At 34.0% G+C, this 27,892-nt stretch overlaps 1 protein-coding gene across 3 annotated transcripts in view; it reads right to left on the reverse strand.

Annotated features, from left to right (window-relative positions):
* Positions 1-14,892: 14,892 nt before the first annotated feature.
* Positions 14,893-27,892, reverse strand: part of LOC149806881 (uncharacterized) — a 164,042-nt gene continuing 151,042 nt past the window's right edge. For all 3 annotated transcript variants that reach the window (XM_089959097.1, XM_089959101.1, XM_089959088.1), the window contains 3 exons: positions 27,658-27,836; positions 26,529-26,706; positions 14,893-24,776 (listed from right to left, as the gene is read on the reverse strand). In XM_089959097.1, coding sequence (XP_089815223.1) covers positions 24,430-24,776; positions 26,529-26,706; positions 27,658-27,836 — 704 coding nt within the window. In that variant the 3' untranslated portion in view covers positions 14,893-24,429. The remainder of the gene's footprint in view (positions 24,777-26,528; positions 26,707-27,657; positions 27,837-27,892) is intronic.

The following is a 27,892-nucleotide window of genomic DNA, read 5'->3' on the forward strand; positions in this document are numbered from 1 at the left end:
AAAAATCGTGTCTATTTTTTGTGAGTTAGCTTACCCTGACAATTAATAACAGCTGCTGGAACATGTGGTCAAAAGAAAGCATATGGCAGGCTTTACAAGCCAATCTTGAGAAATTATCGCATTTTGCTTCATTAATGTTTCACCGGCTGTTATTAAAGGTCAGGGTTAAATGTCGAGCACGGGATCTCACTGAAAATGTACACAGTTTTGCTTCTGAAAGATTGAAATGCATAAAAGTTGCACATTGATAAATACCCATCATTATTTAATCCTGTATTGGTAATTTTTTGTAAAATTTGGGACTTTGAACTGTTTGACATAAACCTTGTAAGCAAGGCATCTCTGCTATATACATATTAGAAAAATGTTTAAAGCAACCATCCTTTTATTGCCTAGATCTATCTTTTTCGACATGATTGTAAACATTATAATTGTCCCTGCATCCATTATTTGCAGATTGGAGTATGGGTGGTGGTGGGTATATAAAGTAAAAGACCATTTCTGTTAAGTAAAACATTTTGTGTGATGCAATAAAGATTGCTGAAATGTGTCACTTTCAATGTGTGAACAAGCTACTGTCATGAGATAAATACATCAGAATCGATGTTTTTCTGATCTCAAACATTAATTCTTATATCAACTGTTCCAGAGATGCACGTCTATTTAACACAGTCCCTCAGTAAAACAGTTAAAACGTGAAACTATGCAACATTATATCTAAAGTTTCACTTAGAATTTGTAAAAAATAAAATTAATTAATTTATATCAATATACCAGAGTGCGTACTTAAATTAAAACTTTAGCTATTTTGCAATTTAGCCAGAGCTGACCACAATATGCAAAATGGGCTTGTCCTGGGTAAATAATAAGGCGTATCACATGGAGAAAAGGTATGTCCCATAGGCGCTCGCACATTGGGGCAAGGGGTTAGGGGTTGGGTCAATAGCGTCTCTCCCCCCCCCCCAGTTTCTATTGTCAGCCATTTAATGTGAAACTTTGACCTCTTTTCTTTTAATCGCTGCTATTTAAACTGCCCAAGGAATAGTTTTATATCAGTTCCAATCATTACAGATTACCGTTTATACATACTATATGTATACAATGATTTTTTTTTTAATTTGTGATTTTTATAAGATTACTGAAAATTGTGTTTTCTTGAAACACGACAGGTTTAGAATATTATTTTTGGCAAAGCCTCCATTTTATTAAAATCAAATCTAAATTTCACCTTGGACAGCACTGATTTGATTTAGATTGTGCCGTGTCAAGTCATGTAGTCCCAGTCAACCTCGATTTCACTATTATCATTTGCACATTAGGAATGAATTTTTTTTAAAAAGTTGTTTACTTGATTCTCAATCAAGGTCAAGAACTAGGTCAACAAAAAGGTACAAAGTTCTGTTTTTAGTTTTTTTCGGCTAAACAGTCAGGTCAAATTAATTTCTGGACAATATCAAATTCCTAGTAAACAAAATAACATTATTTAACATGTAATGAACTAAAAATAAAAAAGATTTTAAAACATACAACAATTAAATAAAATAAAATGTAAATTAAATAAAATATAAATAACAAACTGCAAAGTATAAGATCGATATATTTCGTTCTGTTTACTTATTTCTGGCTCTCTTGTTTACTAATTGATTGATACATTTGGAATATATATTATTGTCTTTACTTATTTATTTATTTATTTATTTATTTTAAGCAGGAAATTAGTTTGCAAGTGGAAAAACTGCATCCCTTAGTACGAGTTTCCTCTGACCATAACACCCCAATTTTTTATATTTGGATATTTATGTTGGAGTATAGGGTCAAAGTCCATTTACTATCAAAAAGTTGGAATTTGCAGACACCATTTCGTGTCAGCATAGGGTAATCGCTTATTAGCCGGGCTAGCAAACTTGAACGACCTTTTGTGGAGATGTACCTGCATGAAATCGATAGGAATATGATTTATTTTCTCAGAAACTGCAAACATAGCATTCTTTAATCTTTAATCCACTGACAGACGTGACAAAACTACAGTGTCGATGAAATTTTACCTAGATGTCGCCGTTTGCATTCGAGTCTCATCACTACACAAATCTCGCAACCTACACGTCAATGACATCAGAACTATTTCTAATGTTGCTGGAGGAAAACAAATCGCACACATAAATGAAAGTCACGTAATATTTATAGAAAACTGAAAGAACATAAACTTTTCAAAATATTTATTCTAAAAACAACGATCAGAAATCTGTAAATGTTGCAGCAACTTCAAGAAAACCAGATTCATGAAGTACGGAGCACATGTCAATGCGATAGTTACATGATACCAACCCCAACCCCACAAAATAAAAATAAAAACAGCGGTGACACGTGCTAAGTATTTCATGAATCTGGTTCTCTCTACCTTGCTGCGATCAGACAGTTTAGTTGTCATTGTTATAAGAATAATTATCTTGTGAATTAAGTGTGCACTATATTTATTTACAAACATTCCATGGCTTTTATTGAATATTTACGAATTATGTGGGCAATAATTTTGGAAATCGGTTTGGAAGTGGGAAAACTATGCATCCCTTTGCCAATACTTTGAATGGCAAAAGAAATTGGTGTATAAATTGTGTAATGTATATCTGATTTAATCATGCTTATTGTTAATTTAATTGTTTGTCACTTTTAAATTTTTATTCTATTATAATGTAATTTTTTTCACTAGAGATGATACTTTTTCAGAAAAATCTTTGACCTTGACTGTTAGTTTATAAATACCAGGTGTTGATCTAAATTATGACCTGGATTAAAAAATAGTAAACAAAGTTCTGTTTTACTTTAAAATGATTGGTTGTTGTCAAGGTCATGATGGGACTACGTGGGTTAAGAAGTAAACACTTTTTAAAAATTTTATTCTGGGAATAAAATCATTGGTCTAATCAAGGCCATATTCTGTGTATGTGATATAAACATGATCATGTGACACACACCCCTCTGATTTCGCAACTTGGGGGAATTTCCAAATTGAGTCTTATGATACAATATAATCTTTGTTTTGAGAGAGATTTCTCAGTTTTGGACTTTTCATACTGATGTCAAGTTAATTTGTCGTAGCCAGATTTGGGCTATAATAATTCTTCAGATCAGTTAGATTTCAAAAGGATTAATTCTTTATTCTCTGGAAATATTTAGAGGAGTACTCACAAGAAATCTTGGAAAGACATTGCTTACAAATTTAATTTTGATTTCCAACAGCGGAGTGCCATTATTTGTATTTCTACAAGGAACTGTAGATAAGCACAGTACTGCCTACAGCATACGTCATCGTCATCCATCTTGGATTTTACATCAGGATTCGAATTTGAAATTATTAGAACATTTATTACTAGGACTTTTGCAATTTAATTCGTGGATTATTCTTAGTTTATTTTTGGATTTGATTCATGAAACCATAAGTTCTTCTCATTTTTTCATTCATGATGTATTTTATTAATACTAGAGAATGACATTTGGTGAACTCGGGAGCTTCATTTTTCCGCATGATGCGAAAACGTCTGAGAGATATGAAAAATGTGGATGTTTATACATAACTTTGGAAATTTTTAAGAAGTTATAAAAAATTGCTCTTTCAATTCAGGGAAGTAAAATTAACAACTCGACTGATAAAATGGTCAGCTTGGATTCCAAAGTCTTGAATACGTGAGTCACATAGTAGACGGGGGGAATATCAAACCGAATTCTGCGACAGATCAAAATATACAAAAATGTCCAAGTCCAGAGACTAATAAGAAAGTTAGATAATTTTGAGGCCTAATAGGATAATACAGAAACTTTGTCCCAAATTTGGTGCCACGGCTGTACTACTTACTGATCTTACTAGGAAAGGGAAGCCTACAAAAAATGTAGATTGGGGGGGGATGCTCCTTCAGGACTGTAATAAAACTTTTGACAAATGCCCCTACATTGAAACTACCAGATTTAGATAGAGAATTCATACTTCCCACTGATGCAAGCGACTACGGGTATATGTGCATTTCTGTTTGCAAAACTATGATGAAATGAAATACCCTGTATATTACGCCATCAAGGACCCGAGGAAAAGTGATTGGGAGTTACTTATTGAGTTTTCTCAGTTTTTGAGAGGGGAAAGTCTCGCCTTCGTTTAGGGAGTTTTTAAACATATTTGTATGGTCGAGGATTTGTTCTTCAAACTGACCATTTTACTGTATGTCAGACATGCTAAGATTGCAAATTCTAAGAAAATGAGGTGCGCTCAGATTGAAACAACCAGGGGGATCGGATAATATTGGAGCAGATTTTTGAAGTAGGCATGCACGGTAGAAATGATAGGAATGAATAAATGTCAATTATAACTAGTAAAAACGAGAGTTCTGTCTTAGTTTGTTGATGTACATAAAATAGAAGCGGAAATCCATTTTTGAACTTAAGAAAGTGAGGTATGTCAAAGTTAATGAGGAAGTTTATAATCGTTAAAACTTTCTGTACCTAAATGTTTATCGAACAGTATAGCTGGTAGATGAATGCGCATGTGTATAGATACCTAGCTTAATTTATGCAAGTAGTTCTATCAAGTTTTTCTAGGTGCACAATACAGATGGAAAGATTTTTTTTTACGGTATCGCTAATACCAATTGTGAGTTAAAGTCGTTTTTAATTATAACGAACGTTTCACATATTAATCATATTAATGTTATGAATTAGTGTAGTTATCTTCATGCATGAGTTTTTACCGACTTAATAGTTAAACTTAATAGTTTATTCGTAAGTAGCTTGCTAGCTTGGTTTTCAGTGTAAATCGGTGCATGCAGCACTAAAAGGGATGTCTAAAGAAGCATAGAGGAATTGACAATTGAGTGGTATTGTGCCTTTTTTAAAATTTCATATCGATAGTTGAACAGTAAAATCTGCACTTCTTGGTGAAAGGTAAATTTGTGTCGTATGTTTCAAGCAGTGATTCCTCTTTTGTTGTTGGAAAATTGTCATTCACTGGTCTATAAATGTTTTCCTAGAATCTAGAAAAGTAAAAGGGATATTCGCTGATTCCTCGTATCGTTTCAGGTAATTGGGGGTAAATAACAAATGTAGGGGTTGAAAGGTGATATAAACCTTTATTGCCTTCTATCAGAGAAAGAATTTAATTTAAATTCACGCTAGTGTAATAATTTATAGATTAAACAAAGGTTGAAAAGACGTTCAAGGTCTATAGCACCTCTAACATTTTTTACAGATTGTGATTTTTGCCATTGGTAATCACTTTATTTAGCTGGTAACATCGATATTTTTTCTCATTTTAAACATTCTTTTCTTGCAATTGCCACAGATTTACTCCAGTCTTTTTAGTTGATAGCTGTCTCTCTCTAATTCAATGGCAGACTTAATTCTGTCTTCCTGTTTTTTCTGCAGCCCTTAGCATCTGCGAGAAGAATGAGCAAAGTCATGCCCTGTCGATTGAAAAAAATTGTGTATTGTTCGGAGGCAAGAGTCTGTTTTAACTCTTTTTTTTATATCCTCGCTTTGGAAAAAAAATAATATCTTTCAGTAGACTCGAAGTAGTGATTGAAACCGTGGTAAGAGCATGTTGGTCCTTTTCGCAGAGGGTAAGGCATTTTTGTGAAAAGGACCCCATTTACTATTAGAACATATAAACACTCGTTATTAAAACTATATATTAAATAATTTTGAAAATCAGCTATTACACATTATAATTTCATTTGTGAAACAGAAATACTGATTGCAACTGATACTAAAATATAGTCAATCCATTTCGCAGATAAGTAAGTCCTTTACGCGACAAGGACACCATTAGCAAAAAGGATCTTTCTGGAAATACTTTATATACAAAAGAAAATATATGTTAAATCCTATGTAGAATGAGTTATAGCACAATATACTTTAATTTGTGATACAGAAGTATTAATTGAAACTGAAAATCAAAATCAAAATTATTGGGTTGGTCAGTATATATATATATATATATATGTGTGTGTGTGTGTGTGTGTGTGATAAACTGACTACGAACAGTGCAAAACTAGTATCTAGCTAGCCTAAGTGCTTTCGACTCTTAATGAGTCTTTTTCAAAGGCAAACACACAACATAGACAAGACAAATAAAAACAGACAAACCGTTGTCTTTGTAAATCTTTACATGATTATGACTTGTTGCAGATACTGAAAGATATTTTCCTAATATATAACCTAATATTTCTAGTAACACTGAAACTAGATGTAAATGTAAATGGGGGAGTCTGTCCTCCTGATCTAATTGATTTAATTTCAGTTGCATTTGCATTTCACTGTCTTCTTTCTCTGTCTGCATCTTCTTTTCATCTCCTTTTTTACTCTTTGAATTTGTATTTATTCCCTCCCTCTGTTTGATTCTGGATAAAAATCCATCATTTCTTTCTGAAGCTTAACTCTACTTTCATCTGATTTTTATATATACTTCAATTAGTTTAGTTTTCTATCAAAACCAGACACAGACGTTGTAATCAAACCCAAAGCACTTTTAAAACCAAAATTCGTTCCCACCCAATATTGGGCCAAATTATTTATTTTTTATTTCTTGTTTTGCCAGACAGTTTTCCGTTTTAAATAGCACAACAACTGGCAAGCACTTGATCCTCTTTCAAAGATGTTAACCCTTCATTCGTAGGACTTGAAACAAAGTTCACAACTTTAGATGACATGGTGAAAGTTTGTTAGTTTCAATAAAGATTTCTTAAATATGTAAAATTAAAATCTTTTCCAGTGACAAAGAAAACCCCGAAACAGAGTAAATTTTAATTTCTCCATAGTCTTAAACTAATAGAAAAAGCAAAAACAAAAGGTTTAGTAAAATTCAACAAATAATTTATTTCCCTAGAATACAAAGCGGAAATTTAAAAGGCACTTATCCGCATTGCTACATCTGGCATATCACAGAAGATGTTGAGCATAAAGAAAATTGACTGAAAATTGTAATGAGATACAAAGTATAGCTGCTTCCATCAGGAATCAAGCACAGGTTCAGATAAAACTAGACTAAAATATCTGAAACAGCTAGGATGGTTAAAAGTGCATGTACCATGACCACTCCTTTTGTTATATTACTTCTTGGATGCTACCCAGATATACTTCATAGAAGAGTGACGATACCTCCTCAATTGCATCACCAGCGACCAAGACAGAGAAGTCACCAAATGTTACAGCAAGGTATATGGAGCATTTGAAATTGAATCCAGTTAGTTTCCTATACATATCACGAGACTAAAATGTCCAGACCAGGTAGGCTGATTAGTAAGTGTCCTTGTATAGACTTCTGGACAGGTTATCTAAAATGATAGAGAAGTTAATATATAGACAAAGGGAACAAATTCTTGGCTATTACCACTAGGTGGCTGCAGTTGTTGACTTAGTTTTCTTTGGTTATGATCAACATTACACTTTGTTCCTCTCAAACTCCAAGGAGTATGGTGAGAGTTTTCAATTATCGGATGAAATAGTATAGTATTAAGTGTGCAAGTATTTACTACAGGTTGTAATCAGACATGGAATGCAATATGCTGTGTCTACATCCTAAAACTGGCCAGTGAAATAGGGATTCCATTGTTTTCCCAGCCTCACTCCATTGAAAGTGAAATAGGGATTCCATTGTTTTCCCAGCCTCACTCCATTGAAAGTGAAATAGGGATTCCATTGTTTTCCCAGCCTCACTCCATTGAAAGTGAAATAGGGATTCCATTGTTTTCCCAGCCTCACTCCATTGAAAGTGAAATAGGGATTCCATTGTTTTCTCAGCCTCACTCCATTGAAAGTGAAATGGGGATTCCATTGTTTTCCCAACCTCACTCCACTGAAAGTGAAATAGGGATTCCATTGTTTTCTCAGCCTCACTCCATTGAAAGTGAAATAGGGATTCCATTGTTTTCTCAGCCTCACTCCATTGAAAGTGAAATAGGGATTCCATCGTTTCCCCAGCCTCACTCCACTGAAAGTGAAGTAGGGATGTCATGATGGTTTCCATCAGCCACACTCCATTGAAAGTGATGTGAACAATGCCGACATTGACCATTACATCAGGCCAGCTTGATGTAGAACAACATTTTGTTGGGGAGTTTATGGCTCTGCATTGTTCATAGTTGTTGTGTAAAGTGGTATCTATAGAGTTGCTGGTCCCAGGAGAAATTTGCACCCCATCATAGTTTTTGAGTGTAGGGATAACCTGAAGGACATAACATACTCTGACCCCACAATGGAGTGGATGGAGCCTAGCCTTAAGGTAGCTATCAAAGAAATATGTAAAGTCTTTTTGATTTCCAAGCCTAAAGGGTGAGGGCTTCAGGAAACGTGGAAGAACTCAATGATCAGCACCCTTTCCATCATCATCCTCAGTCAGCAAAAATCAAGAAAATCTATCACCTGACAGAAAAATACTGATCTGTAAGGCTTTCTTTTCTGAAAGTCAGCTACACCAACATTTTCATCATGCTTGTATTGTTTGCAGTATTTGCAATTTAGTACAGAGCTACATGTACTGTCCTTTGATAATAACATCATAGCAGTTTTATACCGTGGATATGAATATTTTACATGCCACTTCTTAGACAGTGTGAAACATCATCACTGCTTTGTATATGCTAGTCCTTGCATCACTATCAAATGGACATAGGACACAATTAATTTTACTATATGTTCTCTACATTTATTTCTCTGTACTGACCTTTCCACTGTGTGACAATCAATACAAATCATATGTTAATCTAAAATAACTTCAAAGATGATTTCACGGTGAAGTTCTCGTCAAAGGTTGACCTGCTCTTTTTTCAGATGCTGACGTGTCAACATAGCAGCATGTAAACAGAACACAGATTTCACTTTCGGATCATCACCAAGGCCTTATTACTCACTGTGCACTGTTGCCGAAATACACACATACAACAACACCCTGAGCTCATATTATCAAGAATAAACAGTTACCTTTAAATCCCTACCAAAAATGCATAAAAAAAAAACTCTTCTATCACCACCAAAATGAGAGAGGAAAAAAATGTTTTAAAAATAGACTAGAACTACATTTGTGGGTACTGAACTGGAAGTATTAATTGTGAACCAATTCCAAATGAAAAGCCCGGTGGTAACCATGCAAGGCAGTTCACAGCTGAACTTCATAACTTCTGGCATTTTTAAAACTGATCACTTCCTTTAGTCTTTATGGGATTGTGGACAGCCTGCAGAATTTAGGCATTATGTGACTGTGGACTACATGCAGAATTTAGGCATAATATGACTGTGGACTACATGTAAGATTTAGGCATGCGATTGTGGACTACATGTAAGATTTAAGCATATGCGATAATTGTGGAATACATGCAGGATTTACTTGTCTTGGAAAGTCAACAACTTCACAATATGCAAATCTACACACATTCAAAACTCAAGATTTGACAAAAAACACGCGTACACACATTTCTACAGAGAATTTTAATTAGTTTAAATTACAGTCAATACATAGACTGACATTAGCAAATCATGAAAATAAACAAAGCAAAGGGGCCAAGATTTTGTAAGTATTTTGTCACTCATAATGACTAGTCAGTGTAGAGATAATATCTAAAATTGTATGATAAATTGTCAGATAGCAGTAGTACTTACTTAGTGGTGATGGTACAGAGTGTCACTCATTTGCACCAAAGGTACATCATTCTTTGACTCACAATTTGCACCCTTCAACATACCTTTGTTACTGGGCTGTATAATATGTAGCGTGCAAATAGTCCTGATTGGAACTGATGTAAAACTTACCTTGGGGCAGTTTAAATATTGGAAATTCATAGGCAAAGAGATAGGGTATGAACAACCCTCATTTGACATATTACTTATCTGGATGAAATATTCAATGTGAGATGTTAATTTGACGACTGCCATTGTATTAATTTGCATAAACAACAACTATTTCTGTTCAAGTTTTCAAACCTGTGTTCATAATTTTGTTTCTATTTTAGAAATGACCACCATATTTTATGTTGAGCCACCATCTCTAAAGGGTGAAAAGCTTTCGAACTAGAATACTTTCTATCAAACTTGCAAAATTCTGCTAAATGATATGTTAGAAGATGTTAAAAGCAGCAATGGCCGACTGATATCATCTGTACAAAAATAAAAGCTCTTCATACCAAGATGTTTTCCATCATATCGGTTCAAATACTATTAAGTGCTTTTAACGACATCATTCCAAGGATCTTCTAGTTTAGTTATGGTAGCCAAACTTAACGGTGAATATCTGAACAAAGTCATCTGTGCCACCAGTTTTATTGACCTTTGTGACAGAAAACTTTTAATCAGTGATTGTTTTAGATTTATCTAGTTTAGCAATGATGGCCATATTTGATGGCAGTTTGGTATCATTTGTAAAACAAGAGTCCTTTGAAGGGATTAATGCTCCACTGACCAAAAGGAATTTACAGGAATTAAAATAAGAACATCTACTGCTAAGTATTTAAACATTTTCTGATATTTATGAACAGTAACGTAATGCTCATATCTGTCACTGTCACCATTCTGGATGTAAAATGATTTTCTTTTACTTTAGGCCCAATCAGACATCATTAGAAGTATTTTGTTGAAATCCTCATTTTAACAGAACCATTCTTTCAGAAAAAGCAATAAGAACATTTTCAAGATGGCCACCATTAGATGTCAATGGCATAATTTCTTTCAGGACATAAGCCAATTATCATATGATGTCTTCTGATGAAAACCTCAGGGTGAGACAACCTTCCATTTACAATGAGTAGCAACAAGAAGATTTTCAAGATGGTCACCATAATGGCTACCTTGGATGTCAGATAAGCACCATTTTCATGAGGAACAAAAAAGCATCATATGAAATCTTCTCATAAAAATCATTATTGATACAGCTTTTCATTTAGAAGTAGTAATAACAAGATTTTCAAGACAGCCGCAATATTAGATGTAAAATCAGCACCATTTTCATTTAGGACCAACTAGACATCACAAAAGTCTTTTGATGAAAACCTAATGTAAATATGACCATCACTCTTTGTGTCCCTAGGTTGCAGTATGGTCTAAGGCGCTTGCCTTTACCAATCATTGCCATCTCACCTCTGTTCATGTATGTTCAAGCCTCGGGCTCAGCCAATGTGGCTATATGAGAAAGCATGCCTGTGGGTCTGTGGGTCTTCTTGGGTTTTCATGGGTTCTTCCTCCAACAGATAAACTGGCTGCCATGTACAAAATAATGTTAAGGCCCGCAACAACATCAACAACTATCTAGGTGGAATAGCAATAACAAAATTTTCAAGATGGCCACTTTGGCAATTATTTTGGAGGTCAGATCATTACTATTTTCATTTGGGATCAATTTAACATTAAAATACGTCTTCCGGTGAAAACTCCATGTTGATATGGCTTCTGTTCTGGATTTTCAAGATGTTGACATTGGTGGCCATACTTCAGATCAGCACTGTTTTCATTTAGAACCAGGTAGGCATGATAACAAATCCTTTAGTTAAAACCAGGAGGAGTAGTAAAAAATTTTTGTTTAGAAATACTTCTGTGAGATCATGTTTGACATCCAAATAGTAACATTTTCATTTGAGACAACTAGTTATCGTAAGAAGTCTTCTGGTGAAAACACCCATGTTAATATAACTTTCATTCTGGAGGAGTAACAATAACAAGATGTTCAACACTGGTGCCATGGTGGCCTTACTGGGTGTCATAGTGGTACCATTTTCATGTAGGACCAACCAGACATCATAAGAAGTACTTTGTGAAAATTACATAGCCATATAACCATCAATTCAAGAGTAGCAATAGCTATATCTTCAAGATAGCCACTGTGAATATTCAAGCAGGTTCATTTCATTTAGGCTCAAATAAACAGTCTTCTGATGAAAACTCCATGTCAAGAGAAATTTTTTTTGAATAGAAACAATAACATGGTTTTCAAAGAGTAACAATAATGTTCTGAAGATGGCTGCCTTAACAGCCTTGTTGGACATCGGATCAGCACCATTTTCATTTACGACCAGTTTCACATGCTTCCTATGGTATTATTTCTAACACCAGAGAAAGAGGGACAATTAAAATTTAAACGGCTTCGAGCCCCCAGTCTAGGTATGTAAATAACACAGGTGGAACGTACAACAATGTAATAAAATATAACAAGTGAATTTAATACCTCCCGTGACAATTTCTAAATCTCACTTTCAAACTATTATAATCTATGACCTAGTTCAAGTTGCCATTTAACATCACATGAATTTAACTTAAGAGATGGTGTTTCTTTTCTGATGTTTGACTTGGTTACTCATCTGTCACTCCTTCTGTCGTCTTTGGTACTCCGGAACCCTTTATAATGTTCTATTTGTACTTCCGGTACTCCCGATCACGTGCTCCTTCTGGCACTGCATCTACACCCCAAATTTCTGACATCACTGAGGTGTCTTCCACGTGCTCTTCGTGTCGATTCCACGTTTTCACTCTTGGGTGTCAAGGTTCTCATTACCACCCGGAAAGCTTCCTTAAGAAGCTTCTTTTTGCAATTTAACCTAGAATTTCACGTGAATTCCTTTTACGAGTGGCATATTAGGTCACTCAGAGTACCGTCTAAAGGCTCTAAATTTCCTGTGATCCTCCCTTGGCAAGGTTCAGACATGTACTGATTTTAAAATGGAATCTGTTCGAACATAAACAGCTTGCATATATAGAATCCACCCTAGATTTGAACTTCTCAGTTTTCATTGGCTACAATCTGACCTCTTTGAAACTGCCTTGATTAATTTAACTCTCTCTGTTCCTCATTTCCCACAGCCTGATATTGCTTCATGTCAGTAGGGATGTCACGGGTTGCAACAAACATCCTATCTATGCACACGAGTTATTAACTACCATCTAACAAAAAGACTTAGACAAATTAATTATAAAAGTATACACATACATAAGGTATCTGCAAATTTTCCTTAAACGTGACAACCACCAATACATCATAAGAATACTTTCTGCGAAAACCTCATTTCTATATGACCATCCATCAGGAGAAGTTAAACAGTAAAATGCTGTAGCTGCCACATTGGCTATCCAAGAAGCACTGTTTTCAACTGGGAGCAACTAAACATCTTATGAAGGCATCTGGTGAAGATTCCATGAGAATTTGACTCAGTTCAGGATGAGTACTAAAAGTAAGATTTTCAAGAATGCTGCCATAACATCCCTATTTCATGTCATATCAGAACCTGAGTTTCATTTAGAACCAACTAGACATCATGAAAGTAGTTTCTTCAAAACGCATTGTTGATATGACCATCCAGTTAGAAGGAGTAGTGATAACATTTTCAAGACGACACTGTGGTGGCCACATTGAGTGTCTGAGCTGCAAAATTTTCATTTTGATCCAGATAAACCAAGGATGAATGCGTGTGTGTAAAGTTTCATGCCAGTAGTTTAAGCTGAGTAGTAATGACAAACTTGGATGGATGATGAATTAACAAGTCATCCCATAAATTCTAGCGGCCAGAGTACAGCTAAAAACTCAAAGTCCTTCAGGCCAGCATTATCCCTACCAAATTTGGTCAAGTTCTTTTCATCATTATTATGAAGTTATTTGTTTGGTTTATCTATTGTTAATAATGGTGGCAATATTCGAGGGCAGATCAGCCGTATTTGAGCAACTCTTAAAGAATTTCATGTCAGGGTGCTTTCTGTAAAAATTATCATCAAACAGAATTCAGTGGGTTTTAAAAATTATTATTTCCCTCTTGTTTAAGAAAATATAACATTTTCCAACAGCAGATTGGCCGCTGTAATATTGTTCATTCGTACGAAACTGTATGTCATCCACAGTAGCTTGGTGTAGTTTGAACAGATTTGAAAGACCTTCATGCCAGCACGTTTTTTGTTAAATTTGGCCAAACTGTAATGGGCAGGCTTTGAGAAGAACACATTTTTTATATTTTTGTAATAATTTGTAGGAAACTGAAAGCTCTCAGGTTCCTTTCTGTCAAATGTGGTCAAATTCGTGTTTGATGATTTGTGAGAAGCCATTTAAAGGTTTTTCTATCTTTAGTAAATTCAGCCATATCTAATGTTGATAAGCATCAAATCTGAAACTCCTTCATGCCTTGGAACATCAAATAGGATTAAATTCTTTAGATACAATTTTATAAGAGATGTCATTTAAAGGTTCTTCTATTTTAAAATGTTGACGGTATTTGACAATAAATCAACATCATTTGAAGAAACTGAAAGCCCTTCACACCAGGATGATTGCTGCCAAATTTGGTCAAATTCTATTTGGCAGTTTTTGAGATGGTGAAAATACAGCTGTGAATAGATGACGGATCACAGCTGACAAAGGGACATACAAGAAGCTCACATGGCCTTATGGCTAAATGAGCTAAAACATGTGAAACAAGCATAAAAATTAGCGACACCAACAGAGAACATAAATAAATCATTCTAGATACTAAAATCAAAATCTGGTCCGAGACCCAGGTGGCAAAGATTGAAATATACGGAAGATTCATGACAAATAAAGCTGTAGAAACTGAGAAAGTAATAAAGGAAAAAATAATACAGCTACTTTAAGATTAGATGTCCAAGAAAGGCAGAGATGCATGATGGATTTGTCTGGCATGGTGAGGTTGAGGGTTACAGATATGTGAAAACTTAAAATTGATAAACATCTGGTGTATAGAAAAGCAGAAAAAAGGAGGGGAAATTATAATTGTAACTTAGAAGAGTTCATACCCTTAGATATTATTCTTAACATAAATATGGTTTAAGGACCAAGAAGCCATTTTTAGGAAAGTCTCAATTTTAGGTAGTAGCTGGATTCACTATTGTAAAGGAAATATGATCAAGCATATATTCAGACAAAAAAGGTATAAATTAACATTCAAAAGTTTGTATTTCACAACTTGTTGAAATTATTAATATTTCCCCATTGGATTATGTGCTGACTCTTCAACTGTAACTGAAACTACAAAAGTACATCATACATAAATAATCATTATGCAATACTTGCATCATCAGTAATGGTGGCATTGTTGAAAAATGGTTAAATATATAGGATGAAACAATACACCTCTGCTGTGTATCAACATGATTCATGAAACACAGCTTACAATACATTATTGATACACATGACAAATTATGGTCTTTTCATCTTTAGATGGTCTCTCAGTTGTAGGGTGGTACAATTTTATAAGTGCTGACATATTGATTGTATCAGTCAACTGATTACAGACACATGCATAGACTTATCATCTGTTCATATGAAATTCGCATCCTTGACATGTTAAAAAGATACTTCCAAACACTGATCATCTGTTAGGTGTCAGTGATTTTTATTCAGTCTTTCAGGCCATTTCAGGATGCTTCATTTGGTCAGATGAAGGGCACATCTAGGTCACTATGTGCTTTATGTATGAATGCTTATAAACCATTTTATTACCAATTTCCTGTATTCACTTAAATTCAGAAGGCATCTGGGTTTTATATTCAAAACAGATGATATAGTACAATTTCCACATGCAAGTAAAATTAAGTCTGAATATAAAGAGGGAGATGACTTGCAATCACTACACCTTCTGTAGATGCAGAACTGCCTTGGACACAGACACCCGTTTCTTGAGTGAAAAAGGAAATTAACAGCAAGACTTTGTGTAAGTGGTTTTTAAATGATCATTAAGGTACTTAAGTGATATATGGGGAACAAATCTGGATTGACTTCTTTGTGCTGATATATTTTGTCAGTGGCAAAGCATACTAACAAGATAAAGGAATCAGCATAGGTAAATGGGGCATGGCAAATGAGGCATGGCAGATTTCAAACCAAGTGAGTTAGTTACCTTATGTTTGCTAATTTGTACAAGGTGAGTGGTGTTGGCAATAGTGTTTCTTTCTTGCTGACATAAATATATATGCCAGCTACAGCAAACAACTAACTCACAACTGCTGAAGATTCAGGAAACTTGTAAAGCATAAGCATTGTTTTGTATTGATTTTTCACCTCTTGTACTGATATAAGTATCAATGTGGAAAAAATATCAATCCATTAATATATTGATTAATCATTTCACCTCTATCACATACTCAAAAAAGGCATCAATATTTAATATTTTACAAATGCTAGTTCAAATTATTTTTATTTTACCTTTGACCTGCATCCTGCATTATAACATGAAATGCCAATTATGCAATGTGAGCAAAATTAGCCACAGCATTGTATCATAATATGACAAGCGAAGATAATTTGCAATGTCACTACAACAATCTCTGAGGCAATAACACAACTTTTAAAACATTTACAAAGTTTCTTTTCCTTCAACATAGATTAAGATCATACTTGTTCCTATGCCTTGCCTAGTTATAATGAGTGTATCAAACATGATCATACTTGTTCCTATGCCTTGCTAGTTATAATGAGTGTATCAAACAAGATCATACTTGTTCCTATGCCTTGCTAGCTATAATGAATGTATCAAACATGATCATACTTGTTCCTATGCCTTGCTAGTTGTAATGAGTGTATCAAACATGATCATACTTGTTCCTATGCCTTGCCTAGTTACAATGAGTGTATCGAACACGATCATACTTGTTCTTAAGCCTTGCCTAGTTATAACGAATGAATCAAACATGATCATACTTGTTCCTATGCCTTGCCTAGTTATAACGAATGAATCAAACATGATCATACTTGTTCCTATGCCTTGCCTAGTTACAATGAGTGTATCGAACACAATCATACTTGTTCCTAAGCTTTGCCTAGTTATAACGAATGAATCAAACAAGATCATACTTGTTCTTATGCCTTGCCTAGTTATAATCAATGTATCAAACATGATCATACTCACTGCATTGCATTTACATTCAATATGCTTGACTATTTTAGCAATATCAAGACCAATAATGTCAAAACCATGACACATACTGAAAAGGTATAAAAATATTTTTGACAAGGAATACAAAATATGCAATTTTCAATATCTTGAAGAGATCTATTTGTTTGTTTTAAATATATATGTATACTTATAGAAAATAAAAGTTGGGAAAATCAAATTTAGTCAAGATTAGATGACTGTTTTAAGAGGTAAGAATTTTGCAATTTTGTACCATAATTCACATAAACTACTTGCTCTGCAATATTTCATAACAAAACTTTCCCTCTTGTAATGAAAAATTATTTTCATCAAATAATGATAATGGGTTGACATGAATCCAACTAGTTTAAGAACTGATAACACCGAGTTGGATAACAGATGACATTAACAGAGTTTGATGATAAAAACTAGTTTGATAACTCTAAAAGCTCCGCTGATGACATAACAGGATTTAATTTGATGATAATCATGATAATTATGATGATATAGTAGTATCATAAGCCTAATGATGGGATGACTGTACATAAAATACCATACTGACAAGTACAATACCATACTGACTACACTCTAAAAGCAAATTTACATATTTTAAAATAACACTCAATTAAAATAAATATTTCAAACTGTACCATTCTAATACTAAAGCAAGACAAATTGATATACTATAAGGGGGAATATTCTTTAGTATACATATTACAAAATAAGTATATTTGTATAGATATTGGTACTGTAAATCATAAAATTCTAACATCATCAAAGTTTTAGCAAACATCATGTTTTCGTATATTATGCATACAACTTAAGCAAATCTAAGTAGCTACTTTCATGATATACAATCTATACAAAATTCTTTTTTATGAAAATTGTGATTTACATTACATATACATTATATTTACATTACATTAATGCCCACATATTTTGTACCTTGTAACTATCTGTACTTGCAAATCCCATTCATTTCTTTACAAGTAATAATTTCTTCTGATCAGTAATGCAAAGAGAGATCTTCCATGTAGCTATACATTGTAGACATATTTTGATTAAAAGAGAACTCATAACTTGACTTACCTCTTGGGGTGGGCACACATTCAACCAAATATTAACAGATGTAAATCTTTACCTAATTGCATTTTTAAAGGTATGGTTTGGTGGTCAGGTAAAAGTTTGAGTAAGTACATCACCTGGATATATTAATATAAAAATTCCAAAAGTTCTGTCAAATTTTCATGAAATTTTCACAACTTATTTAAATGTATTCTGTCAATCAGAATGATTCTTTTTTTTCAGGAAGTAAAAGACCAATTTTAAATAAATGGCTATGCTCATTAAGTGGGGGGTACTATTTTCTTCAATCAGAGAAGTCCATTTTAATAAGGGAAGAGGTAAAAGAGAAATTTTAGACCGAAAGAAAAACATATCATATGCAGACAGACAAACACAGCTAAATAGCCAGTTATCGCACATAGACTGATAGACAGACCATGCTTTTTAAACCAAAGTTCTTGGTATACTATCTAAATTTTCAGTGTCTTTTACAAGTCTCATGTACATTTCAATTTAGAAGAAACTTACTAAACTGAATGTTCCATTCTTTTTGCATCTAACCACAAGTCAATCAGATAAAACAATGGATCAGGAAGAGTGCACATACTTTTATACGGTTAATACAGGTAATCCTGAAAATAACGGGTGGGGTCCATGAAATAACTGATATATGAAGACTTGATTTTATGTCACAATAGTACTAATTAAAGAGGAAATTTGAAGACTGACATGGGTGCAGGGTGTAGGCATAGATATTGTCTTAACCAATGTATTGCATTTTTAGCAAACTTTGTAAAATTACTGCTTTAAAGAACAAATCTGATCAAAAGCAGACAGGGGCCCCGAGTGGCCAAGTGGTTTAAATAGCACACCATTATGGATCACTGCCATCTCATCTCTGCATGGGCTCAAGTCTCACCTTGGCTAATGAGGGTATGTGAGAAAGCTTGCCAGCAGCTTCTCGTGGGTCAGTGGTTGTTCCCAGAGTTCTCTTGGGTTCTTCCTCCACCATTTATACTGGCTGCTATGTATAGCCTATCTTGTGCTGACAAATGATATTAAACCCTACAACAACAACAACAACAAAAGCAGACATAATTTTTTCAAGTTATCTAAAATACCAGTAATACCAACTGACTGCCAATGTAATACACTGTCATAAAACCAAACTAGTCGATCTAAGTATATGAAATGTAGATTGGGACTGAAACATACTAAAGTTTCATGCATAAACATCCAGACAGAGAATAGCTAAATATCCATCTCCTTTCACTGTTTATTTAAAGCAACACATCCAAAAATATGAGTGAAGCCACTGCACTCATAAAAGCACAAGTCTGTGTCATGGTACTTTCCTCATGTTGTATTTTACACACAGCAATAAATAAAAAGTTATAATGACATAATTCTCTGAGAGGATTATATTTTGACAACAAACATTTTAATGGTTGACTTGAGACTTGTGCACATCAAAGAGAATAACTAAAATGAGCTGATAGTGTGAGTAATTCTTTGAAGTTTTAATCCAACCCAAAACCCATGCCTGGTCACCAGTCTTAGTAATACTAGATACAGAGTCACTACAGTGAACAATTGCAGTGCCTGAGGGAGGATCCATTTTCTGAAGTCAACTAATAAAGTGTTCTTTATTACATAAAGTGAACTAATCCAAAGAACTTTGAACTGCATTCCCAAGACAAGGAAATGATTATTTAGCCTTGTTTATGATCTCAAGCAAAATTTTCACATAAAGGAACTGAAGCAATGTGTTGCCTAATATCACAGTGCTAATGTTATTACTTGCCAGTTTTTTAGCAATATAAATTAAGACAAAGGTCCAATAAAGATTGACTATTGCTGTATAAATTATGGCAACAAAGAACCTTATTCATATTCATTACTGAATAATTTTTCACCATCTGTCAACATTACTGATGTTGAGAGTAGGGGAGCAACAAAGGCAATTAATATTAAAAAAAATTACAAACTGAAACCATGATATGGCCATCTGAATTTGTTCAACAACAAAGCATGTTAATGTAAGTGCATGGTGTTCCCTTTGGAACATTTTCCTAAGTTTATGAATTACAAATCTTTTCTCATTTTATTTTTCTGCATATTTTTATTCTTTTCTGATGGTTGTACCCTTTAAAAAGTGTAATTCCATCCCCACCCCATACTTTCCAGATTGATTTAAATGGAACAACCCACTAAAAGAACTGAAAATTTTATTTACCGGTAGTATTCAGTAGACCTTATTACTAAGATCACCCCAGTAATAAGACCACTAAGTCCCATGAGTAGTCTTAATAAGATTTCACTGTACATGAACTTTCTGCACCAAAAGCATTAGTCAAATGCACAAAAAGATTTCACTGTACATGAGCACCCTACAAAAGCATCAGCCAAACAGACAAGAAGATTTCACTGAGTACATGAGCACCCTACAAAAGCATCAGCCAAACAGACAAGTGTTACAATCAATGATAATCATGGCATTGTTGGCTATCACATAATCTTGATGATCAAAAACAAGGTTTTGGTTGTATGTTTCATGTCAAGTCTACCAAAAAACAAATGTGACCTGAGGAAACAGACTCTGTTATTATATAATTGGATATGAATTGTTCTAAACTGAGACGATAATTGAATTAACAAATAAAAGTCATCCTAAAATATGTATAGATCTCAATAGTTAGTTTGTATGGCTTTGATCCCACTCCTGAAGTGAACAACTAGTTGTGTGAAATGAAACAAATAGAAGATAAAAAATGAAACAGATAGAAGATAAAAAATATATTTATTTTAAATACCATATTTAAACATAATAAAACATATTTCAAATAAAGTAAGGTAAAACTGACGTCAAGTCAGCTTTGGCTTATAGGATACTAAAAGACTAGGTAGAATAGTTAAGTGATCATACTTACACACAAAAGAATGTGTTTACTTTTAAACATATTAGAAAAGGCCTATAGTTGGGGGTAAAAATTGTTGCATTTTTTTCTTTGACATTAAAAATACAAATGCATAAAAGTCAGTTGAAAATAGTTTGCCAATAATAACCTTTTAAGATCAATAACTGAATCAGACAAATAAAAAATAACCCTAGATTAATTAACTGTACATTATTTCCTCAATGTAGCTCTCACTAACCATTTCATAAATTAGAAACTAGGTCAATAACTACCTTAGATAATTACAATAAATTAGATTCAAATTATTTCTTGAATATTTGAAAAGTTAGGGACATGGGAATATACAAGATTTTTATCATTTCCTAGTGGAATAATACAAAAACTAGTACAGGATAAAAATATAACATTTTGTGAAAGGAAAAGTGATAACCCTCAAGAAAATCTGAATAATACAATGCAGTTATCATTTTGGTTGTTGTTGTAGGGTTTAACGCCATTTTTCAGCACACGATAGGCTATACATGGCGGCCAGTATCAATGGTGGAGGAAGAACCTGGGAAAACCATGGAAAGAACCAGCGACCCTCGAAAAGCTACTGGCAAGCTTTCTCACATAACCACATTGGCCGAATCTGAGACTCGAACCTATGCAGACAGAGGTGAGATGGCAGTGATCCGTAACGGAGAGCGCTTCAGACCACTCAGCCACTCGGGGCCCCTTATCATTTTGGAAATGTTTTGTAGCGGTCAAAATAATGTTCATATGCCCTACCATGGTTTATTAGGATTATTATACAGAGCAAATCATATGCAGAATAATTTAAATGGATACAAGCTTCTTGTTAAAATAACAAAATATCACTTTAAATAAATAAATTAGCAATCAAATCAACAAACAAAATTAAATAAATAAATAAATCCAATATGATACAATGACTTCTGAGGTTAGAACAAATTTCTGGTATATACCAGTAAAACAAGTTTGTAAACACATTATTTTTCTTCTTTTAAATAGAGGAAGATAATAATCTGATTCTATGACCAAAGGATGATCATTTGAAGTGTAAAGAATTCAAATAAATGAGAATAACCTATAATGCGTCACGATTTTCTTTGCATCTCACTGCTATTGGATTTAATCAGTTTCTGATGTCATTGAATTATGCTTTTGGCTGCTGTCTCAAAATAATTTATTCTGTTTCTGGGCAAGTTAATGATGTCTGTTGAATTTATTCATTGGTAAACACACAAATACATGCCCAAAGCCTGATCACATGCTACAGTTGTTATTAGACTTGATCACTGATAACATTAATATCTTGATATCAGTGGAAGAACATCCAACCAATCACAACAGTTTCTAACATTAGAGGAAAGAAATAATGTAAGTGAAAGATATGAAGCTACCTTACAGACAGGATAAATAAATATTACTCAGTTAACATTGCAGTGCATACACTAATACATGTACATGTGATCTTGAAATAATTGTAGTAATAATGTGGACTTAGCACAGTGCCTAATCTTTATAAGCTCTAAGTGCTTTACAATATTAGACAACACATAAATACAAACTATGACAAGATTACAAACACCATGAAATTACAAAACATGGAAGAACATTGTCCTTAAGACTTCATTTTAAAATAGAAATATGAATGTTTTAGATTAGATGTGTATAAATACTGCTATATAACATTATTTTATTATTTTCAGTAGAATGCATGCAATATATTAACAAGAACAATGAATGAAGATTACAGTACATATACAATCGTTGTGGGTGCTTTTCCCTCTTAAAAAGAGTTTAATTTTGACCTTGAAAACTGGCCCTTTTCAAAATTTGTAATGACAGAACGCCTGTCTTGAAAGAATGCTTTTTCTGGGCAGAAGGGTGGTCTCACAAGACAGGTCTAACTGTACAATTTTACTGGAAGAAAGTCACATTAACGATTGTTAAGAAGAAAAAAGATAAATAAGGAATGTTATCTGAATGGCATGCCTACTACCACTACAGCTCTCTTGCAACAACTCAAGCAAAATGGAGTCCAAAAACAATGATGGCACTAAATGTGAGACCACAAGTTACCGATGGGCCAAAAAAACCCAACTAAAATGGATATGCCATCCCTACTCAAAAATGAGAAAAATCAGAGTGGGGCGGGATGGGTAACATGGCTGTTTAATGGCAGAATACTCGTTTTATAATTGTGTTGGGAATATATGTTTATAAAGAGCTTTTCCTAATTAAGTTGCTTGCTTTTTCTTTATTTTCAAGAAAAAAAACCTCTGACAAAATCATTAAAAACATTACTACAAGCAGTTTCATAAACCATTATGAGTACATGAAAACATTGTGTACTACGTCACTTCTTTTTGTTGTTATTGATTCACAACACATTTTTTTAAAACTGACATTTATTTTGGAAAAAACCCATCAAAGTTGAAACATATTTTATTTATTGTTCTATTAGTAAATTGCTGATACTGTGATTTCTTTGCAAGTAACTGTGAAACTAATTTTCATACTTGAGGAAATCTCTAGGTGCCAGTTCAGGAATTTTAAATTCAAAACAAACCTTTTTATTCACCAAGTACTCATTTCTCTCGGTTACGTTGCTGTTTTTGATTTGTTGAAGTAATTTAATTACATAGTAATATTTATAACTGTTCAATTGAAAGGAGTTAACTTAACATATGACTGTGATCACTAGCATTTACATAGCTCTGATGGTAGATCAACATTTTCATGTTTAAATACAAGAGGGCATATTGTTTTTATGATGATTATACTGAAATCAAACTAAATGATAGAAATAAAACACAAATTTCAATTGACAAAACTTGTTTAATTGTTTTTTTTTTAATAAAGTGTTGCCACCATTAGGCATTAGTGACATTTTCAATAAACAAAATTGAATGAATTATTGTTGTGTACTGAGAATGATTACTGGAAAGAAAATTTAATAACATAATGTGACTTGTTATTAAAAGTTGAGAAATCCATGATGTTGATTCAATTAACCGGGTACCTGTTTTGATCTCGAGTTTCTTCACATTCAGCATATAGGGGTGAATTTTTAGGGTATTTTCAAGTTTTAAAAGTGAGATCTATCTCTGATCCCATGTTATAAGCAGGATCATGAGTCATCCAGGCATGAGTCATTGATGGAGTGGTGTACTATGTTATCAACTGATTTGGCTAATCAAGACTCAATTCAACAGGCAGATCAATTCATCATAAGAAGAATACACACATGTACTTTACATAGTACAATTGGAAATATTAGAGTTTCAGAAAAGAAAAGGAATTAAAAACAACTGTCTAGTGTTGTAAATTAATTTACAGATGGATATGAATGACATTTTTCAAAGGATGCTTTGCTTCCCAAAAAATAACATGAAGTAGTTTATAACAAAATCCCATGAAAAGCAATTTTCAATATTGGATAATTTCTTACATCAAAACAAAATTAAAAAAGTTCTGATAAATTAACCGTATCATTTGAACCCAAATTCAGTACAAATACACATATATCCCACCAAATGTAATCTACATATTACACACTGATATCCACATTACAGGATAGTACACATTACACATTGTGTAACTGATGTTTCTGGCACAGAATATGGCCGTCTTCCAACATCTGGACCATCTCTTCTCTGGACAGGGTTTTCTGGAGTGAGTACATTATTATTACTGTACTGATCCTGGTACAGTGGAACATCAAGCATCGAATAATCAGAGTCAACACTGGATGTCTGATCTATCAATGGAAGTGCCTGTTTTTCATTTGTCTCAGACTCTGTGTCTGAAAAATATGAATGATTGGGAGCAGCATACAATGACACACACTGGATAATTTCATTGTATTTGTCTTCAAGATCAGCATGGATGCCACTTCCTCCATGACCACCAACTCCTGAAATGATTTGTTTGTTTCATCAGTTACTCATATTCAGAAAATATATACAGTACAGCTATTGTTTTATAAACCTACTGTATTTAACTGTATCATGCCCACAACTATAATAGCAAGACCAAGATTACTGCTGTTGCATAATGGGCCAGTAAATCAGGGTTAACATTCTTCACTTGCAATAATAAATAGAAGAAAAAAAAGAAGAAAAAACAGTACAGACCTTAATTTTGTAGTACATTTTACGATGACAGATCTGAACTGCACATGACAAATTTGGGTTTATACTATTTAATTAAGTATACATTATACATGGTATATGTGAATCTATACTGTTATAGTTGCACTACACATTATACATAGCAGATCTGGGTCTATGTTGTTTAATGCTGAAGTGCACATTATACATGGCAAACTGGGTCTACTCCCTTTATAGCTGGACTGTATGTTATACATGGAAAATCTGAGTCTAAACTGCAGATCTGGGTCTATCCTCTTTACAGCTCTGGTGCATCTGAATCTATGCTGCAGATCTGGTACTATTCTGTATAACATTAAACTGCACATTATATATGGTTGATCTGGGTTTATGCTGTTTACAGTTGGAATGCACATTATGTTAGTTGAATATGGTATATAATGTGCTTCTTATGAGCATTTAAACTCTTTCAAGGGGACCCAAGTGGCTGAGTGGTCTAAAGTGCTCACTGTTCCGGATCACTGCCATCTCAACTCTGTCCGCATGGGTTCGAGTCTCAGGCTCGGCTAGTGTGGGTACATGGGAAAGCCTGCCAGTAGCTTCTCATGGGTTGGTTCTTCCCTGGATTTTCCAGGGTTCTTCCTCCACCAGTTATATTGGCCTCCATGTATAGCTAATCTTGTGCTGAAAAATGGTGTTAAACCCTGGAGCAACAATAACAAACTCTTTCAGTGTCTTGATAGCCAAGCCCCATAGATACACAAATCATTGAACTTGTTTCACATATTTTACACAGCATAATGTACACTCTCTTTATAAACTAATCCTAGGGTTACATCAGTACACAACATATATGAGGAAAGCAAAATCATCATTAGAATGAAAGCTACAAATTATTTTTTAAAACTGCAATCAAATATTTTTAGTTACTGGTGCCTCTAAAAGGTGAGATAAAGCTGAGGTGCTCCAGATGGACAGAAACAGACTGGAGCCCCTCCTATCTCCTTTTCATGTTCTGCCCCCTGATTGATCCTTCCATTTGGTTTCTTTCTCTAGATCATCATAGCACCTCAGAGAAAATTGATTCCTTATATTTTTCCTCGCTTAAACTTACTTTATAGTACACCTAAAGAAATCCATGGATACACCCACAAATATGAGGCAGCTGCAAGGCAAAGTTCTCAGACAGTGGAGTGTAATAAAATGTCCTGGAAAACGGTGAACATTAAACCTGACATGGATCTTCTTAATGAAAATTTGGTTTCAATCCATAATGTCCAGCAAAAACATTTTGTGAGGAAACAAAATTGGTGATAGGCACTTGAGAACATGACATGATATAACAGATGGACAAAGTAACACTTTATGTCCCTCAAATGATATGGTGGGGCAAAAAAAAGTAAATGTAAAATGTGAGTGAGAGAAAAAGAGAGAGAGATAAATTAATGCTCAAAGAAATGAAAAAAGGAATATACAAGTTGACAGAATGAGTGAAAGCTAGATGGACAAATGGAAGGATGAATAGATATGACAGATATACTTGTGTGTTAACTTACCTTTCATACTGATGTAGACCAGCTGTGATAAGATAAGTGCCATCCCCCCTGGTGGAGGCCACACTGTTTTCTCCATCATGACTGGGATGATTGGTTTCCTAAGTAAATCTGCCAGACATACCTCCTTGGTACAGTGGTGTGATACCACATACTTTGGGCTCACACATGCTATCACAACCTACAAAGAGATTAGGTTAAGTTACAGTCTCCTGAAGTATGCTAGTGACATATGGTACTGGAATTTATCCCAGTTTCCATGCTGTACAGTTACTGAAATTTGAATTTGACACCTATGACAATAACTAGCAGGTATTAAAGAAAAGTTAGGAAACAAGATTTACAATTTATACATCACTAATATGTGAATTAATACTGATGATTGATTATCTGACCCAATGGGTCTTGTTGTCTGACCTGCTGGGTTCTCCACCTTTTCTGACCAGAGGGCTCTCTTCCTCTGGCTTATGGGTGAGGGATTTTCAGTAGTATAATATTGAAAACACTAAGTCATTTTGCAAACTACCGTTTTTATCTAATATACACATTCTAAAGTTCTCTCCACATCTCCAAATTCTACACAACAGTTTAGCTACATGGTTTCCTTGATACAGTTGTCCACTCATAATATCTGTCATTCCATTGTATCTATTAGGTATTCTATCTCTTCTGTTAATTCCCCATCTTATATATTTTTGTTTCTTTTTCTGACTATATCTTGTAAGTCCTTTTATGAAGTTTCTCTGTTAAGTTCTCATTCGTATGTCAACATGTATCTTGTTCTCACTATTCTTTTGTATCTATCCATATATATATACCATATTATAATTCTACACCAACTTCCCTTACATACAGAATATGATTGGCTAACAATTACTTAATGAAAGGATACACCCCTTCCCCCAGATCATGCCATAACCAAATAGTGATGACCCAGTTACTTAGATATGTCATGATGCTGACCCATTTACCCAGATTTATCACTACTTCACCCACATCCATCCCAGATGTTAGGTTCACACCCAACTTCCTGTATATTCAAACTTGTATATTTCAACTTTTCTCACACTAAAAATCCCTTTGGTCAAAATTGTCATCGTATAATAAAACTTAAAATATTAAGCTACTCCACCTTTGCATTTCTCATTCCCTCATCAATCTTTATGTTCAGTGTATCTCCTCCACCCATCTGACCAACATCCATCCAGCAAGAGAAGCCAGCCTGCTCAAGCTTGTTCCGCAGAGCTTTGGCCTCATCCTGGTGGTCCCACTGGTAACTGATGAACACCTGAGCAGGATCTTCTTCATCTTCTATCGAAAGAAAAGGAGTTTGCAATGTTGCAGCATGTGGTATGTTGTCTTATCCA

Source organism: Sinohyriopsis cumingii, chromosome 1 (genome assembly GCF_028554795.1).
Source record: "Sinohyriopsis cumingii isolate HCF-2022 chromosome 1, ASM2855479v2, whole genome shotgun sequence".
Classification (NCBI taxonomy): Eukaryota; Metazoa; Mollusca; class Bivalvia; order Unionida; family Unionidae; genus Sinohyriopsis; species Sinohyriopsis cumingii.